General features: G+C 71.6%; 2 protein-coding genes across 2 annotated transcripts in view; both read left to right on the forward strand.

Moving 5' to 3' along the window:
- LOC120505083 (procollagen C-endopeptidase enhancer 1-like) overlaps window positions 1-1,529 on the forward strand; it is a 6,140-nt gene extending 4,611 nt beyond the window's left edge. The window contains exons 5-7 of the mRNA XM_039715308.1: window positions 99-235; window positions 1,037-1,224; window positions 1,304-1,529. Of these exons, the coding sequence (XP_039571242.1) occupies window positions 99-235; window positions 1,037-1,224; window positions 1,304-1,449 (471 nt within the window). The 3' untranslated portion in view covers window positions 1,450-1,529. The remainder of the gene's footprint in view (window positions 1-98; window positions 236-1,036; window positions 1,225-1,303) is intronic.
- A 579-nt stretch (window positions 1,530-2,108) lies between these two features.
- The window catches only part of LOC120505084 (leucine-rich repeat and calponin homology domain-containing protein 4-like), a 4,719-nt gene continuing 2,872 nt past the window's right edge, over window positions 2,109-3,955 (forward strand). The window contains exons 1-9 of the mRNA XM_039715309.1: window positions 2,109-2,370; window positions 2,557-2,701; window positions 2,778-2,904; window positions 2,978-3,083; window positions 3,159-3,295; window positions 3,367-3,440; window positions 3,515-3,611; window positions 3,698-3,746; window positions 3,840-3,928. Of these exons, the coding sequence (XP_039571243.1) occupies window positions 2,175-2,370; window positions 2,557-2,701; window positions 2,778-2,904; window positions 2,978-3,083; window positions 3,159-3,295; window positions 3,367-3,440; window positions 3,515-3,611; window positions 3,698-3,746; window positions 3,840-3,928 (1,020 nt within the window). The 5' untranslated portion in view covers window positions 2,109-2,174. The remainder of the gene's footprint in view (window positions 2,371-2,556; window positions 2,702-2,777; window positions 2,905-2,977; window positions 3,084-3,158; window positions 3,296-3,366; window positions 3,441-3,514; window positions 3,612-3,697; window positions 3,747-3,839; window positions 3,929-3,955) is intronic.

Below are 3,955 nucleotides of genomic sequence, written 5' to 3' on the forward strand. Positions count from 1 at the left end.
GAATTCGGGGAGGGGTCCGGGGGTCCGGGGTTGTCCCGGGGGGGGTCTCGGGGTTATCCCGGGGGGGTCCCGGGGGTCCCAGCCGGCTGCGGGCGCAGGTGGTGGAGCTGCGCTTCGGCAAGTTCGACGTGGAGCCGGACCCGCACTGCCGCTACGACTACGTGGCCGTGTTCGAGGGGGGGGCGCGGGACGACGCGCGGCGCCTGGGGCGCTTCTGCGGGGAGGAGACCCCCGGGTGAGCCCCCAGACCCGCGCGGGCCCCCCCAGACCCGGGGGAGCCCCCCCAGTTCTGTCAGAGCCCCCCCAAACCGCCCCAACCCCGGGTGAGCCCCCAAATTCGGGTCAGCCCCGCCAAATCCCTGTGAGCCCCCCCAAAACTGCCCCGAGTGAGGGTGGGCCGGGGCCGACAGGGGAAACTGAGGCAGGGAGTGCCCAAAAAGTTCTGGAGAATTCTCCCAAATCATGCGGGGAAACTGAGGCAGGGAGTGTGAAAACCATGAGGGAAACTGAGGCAGGGAGAGCCCAGGGTTGGGAGGGGAAACTGAGGCAGGGAGTGCCCAAATCGTGAGGGGAAACTGAGGCAGGGAGTGCCCAAACCGTGAGGGGAAAGTGAGCCTGGGATGCCCAAACCGTGAGGGGAAACTGAGGCACGAGTGCCCAAACTGTGAGGGGAAAGTGAGGCAGGGAGCACCCAAATCCACGAGGGGAAACTGAGGCACGGAGCCGCAGCCCCGCTGACCCCTCTCCGTGCGTGAGGGGAAACTGAGGCAGGGAGTGCCCAAATCATGAGGGGAAACTGAGGCAGGGAGTCTGAATAATTCTCCCAAATCATGAGGGGAAACTGAGGCACGAGTGCCCAAACTGTGAGGGGAAACTGAGGCAGGGAGTGCCCAAACCGTGAGGGGAAAGTGAGCCTGGGATGCCCAAACCGTGAGGGGAAACTGAGGCACGAGTGCCCAAACTGTGAGGGGAAACTGAGGCAGGGAGCACCCAAGTCCACGAGGGGAAACTGAGGCACGGAGCCGCAGCCCCGCTGACCCCTCTCCGTGCCCGCAGTGCTGGCCGGCACGGTGCGGGCGCTGTCGCGGGCCCCGGAGCCGGGCTGGGCCGCGCTCTCCGTGCTCGGCCTGCACAAGTGGGGGGCTCCGGGGGTCCCCCCGCCCGCCGCGGGCTCCTCGCTGCGGCTGCAGCTGCCCTGCCGCTCCTGCCCGGCGCTCAGGAAAGGTGCGTGTGCCCGGGGGGCGCCCGCGGGGCCCGGCGCGCCCGGCCCGGCCCTGACGCCCCCTCCCCAAATTCCCCGCAGGCTCCAGCTACCTCCTGATGGGGCGGCTGGCGCCCGACGGGGCGGCCCTGCTGCCGCCCGACGCCTTCGTGGCGCCCTACCGGCCCCAGCAGCACCCGCAGCTGCTGGGGAACCTCGGCAAGCGGCCGTGCCGCGGGACCCCCTGAGACCCCCGGGGACACCCCCGGGGAGACCCCCGCCCGCGCCGGGGGGCGGCTCGCCCGCGAATAAACGGTGCACAGACGGAGCGTGTGAATGGAGGTGCTGCGGGGAGGGTCGCATTCAAAGGGAGACCCCGAAACTGGGGCTGGAAATGCGCCCCCTCCCCATTTTTGGGACCCCCGCGTTTAAGTGGCGCGGCGCCTTTAAGAGGGGAGGAGGGCGGGGCTGGAGGCTCGGGGCGTGGCCTCCGCGCCTTCCCTGCTTGTCAATCACTGCTGATGGGTGGAGCCGCCACGCCCCCCGGCCGAGCGCGGGGTTTTTGTTGTCCCGCCTCCCCGCCCGACGCGATTGGTTGGATGCACGTCAATCTCCCGCTCCTCAATTTCCATTGGGTGATGGCGCCGAGGTTTCCGCGGGCGTTGCCAGGCAACGGGCTGCTCGCTGTCGCTCGCGATTGGTGGAGATTATGCTCTAGCTGTGATTGGCTGCAGTTGGGCAGCGCCCCCACGATGCTCGACGACGATTGGTTCAACCTGCCCGTCAATCAAAGAGCAAACTTCCGCACTTCTCCGGGCAGAGCCCCCCGCTTGCCCTCTCCGATTCGCCGCCTCCCGCGCGCCCCTTCCTCCGATTGGCTGCCGCCCTGGCCCCGCCCCCGTGGCGGGGTCCGGAAGCGTCCCGGGCTCAGTCTGGCAGCGGCGGCCGCGGCGAGCGGAGCTCCGGGGCCGCCATGGCCGCGGCGGCGCTGGGGGCTGTCCCGGCCGAGCCGCCGCCGCCGCCGGGCCGCCTGCCCGGAGGAGCCGGCACTGAGCGCGCCCTGGAAGAAGCAGAGGCCTCCGGCACGCTCAGCCTGGCCGGCCGGCGGCTGCGCGCCTTCCCGGCGGCGGCGGCGCGGCGCTGGGACCTCAGCGACACCACCCAGGCCGGTGAGGCCGCGGCGGCACCCGCCACCCTTCCCCTCGGCGCGGCGTCCCTCGGGGCGCTTCCCGTGCGCCGAGCTCCGGCCGGGCGGCTCGGGCTCCGTCCGCAGCGCTGTCCCTGCGTGTCCCCTGTCCTCGTTAGCCCCATTCCCTGAGGTTCCCTACCCCGAGCGTGTCCCACCCGCTCCCCAGACCTGTCGCGGAACCGCTTCGGCGAGGTGCCGGAGGCCGCCTGCCGCCTGCCCTCGCTGGAGGGGCTCAGCCTGCACCACAACTGCCTGCGCAGCGTCCCGCCGGCCATCGCCAACCTGCAGGCCCTGGCACACCTGGACCTCAGGTACGCTCCGTGCCCTCGGGGACCGCGGGCGGAGCGCTCCGGCAGCGCCCCGTGACCGCGCCGTGTCCGCCCGCAGCCGCAACCAGCTGAGCTCGCTGCCCGCCTGCCTGTGCCTGCTGCCCCTGCGCGTCCTCAACGCCAGCAACAACCGGCTGGCCGCGCTGCCGCCGAACCTGGGCGCCCTGCGCACGCTGCGGCAGCTGGTGAGCCTGGGCCGGGCCGCAGCCCCGCGCGGCAGCGCCCCGCGCCCGCTGAGCGCCCCGTTCCGCCCCGCAGGACGTGGGCTCCAACCGGCTGCGGGCGCTGCCGCCGGGGCTGGGGCAGCTGCGGGCGCTGCGGGACCTCAGCGTGCGGCGGAACCAGCTGGCGGCGCTGCCCGACGGTGAGTGGGGGTCCTGTGGGGAGGGGGCTGCTGGAGCTCCCCGGGGGGATCCAGCGTGTCCCCCCACGCCGGCAGAGCTGTCGGAGCTGCCGCTGGTGCGGCTGGATTTCTCCTGCAACCGGGTGGTGGCGATTCCGCGCTGCTTCCGCCGGCTCCGGCACCTGCAGACGCTGCTGGCCGACAACAACCCGCTGCAGTTCCCCCCCGCCCAGGTGAGGGGGACCCCGGGGGGCACCCCCGACCCCCCAGAACCCCGGCTGAGCCCTCCGTGCCCCCTCCCCAGATCTGCCTGAAGGGCAAAGTCCACATCTTCAAGTACCTGGAAGCCGAGGCTGCCGCCCATGCTCCGCCGGCGTGGTAAGGGGGGGCTGGAGGAGGGGGTTTTTGGGGGGTTTTTTGGGGGGTCTCTGAGCGCTCTGTGCCCCCCGCAGCCCCCCGGACGAGCCGTGTCCCCTCCGGCAGAGGGGGGGGCTGGACTCCGGCTTCCACAGCGTGGACAGCGGCAGCAAGCGCTGGTCAGGGAACGAGGTGGGATTTGGGGGGGATTTGGGGGCGTTTTGGGGGGGATTTGGGGTGTCCCCCCACCCATTTTCCCTTCCTTGGCACCGTTTCAGTGCACAGAGGAATCCTCGGAGCAGGAGTCGAGACGAGTCCTTGGGGCAGGTGAGGGGAGGGGGATCCCCAGAGCCCCCCGGGACCCCCTGGCACCTTCTGGGGACCCCCCGTCACCTTTTGGGGACCCCCCTGTCCCCACAGCTGGTGACAGTGACCCGGAGCAGCTGGAGGAGCAGCCCTGGCCCGAGGTGATGTCCCCCCCCCACCCCTCTCTGATCCCCCCCTCTCGGGTTTTGGGGTCCCCCCACCCCAAATCC

This window comes from Passer montanus, unplaced genomic scaffold (genome assembly GCF_014805655.1).
Source record: "Passer montanus isolate IOZ18808 unplaced genomic scaffold, ASM1480565v1 scaffold321, whole genome shotgun sequence".
Classification (NCBI taxonomy): domain Eukaryota; kingdom Metazoa; phylum Chordata; class Aves; order Passeriformes; family Passeridae; genus Passer; species Passer montanus.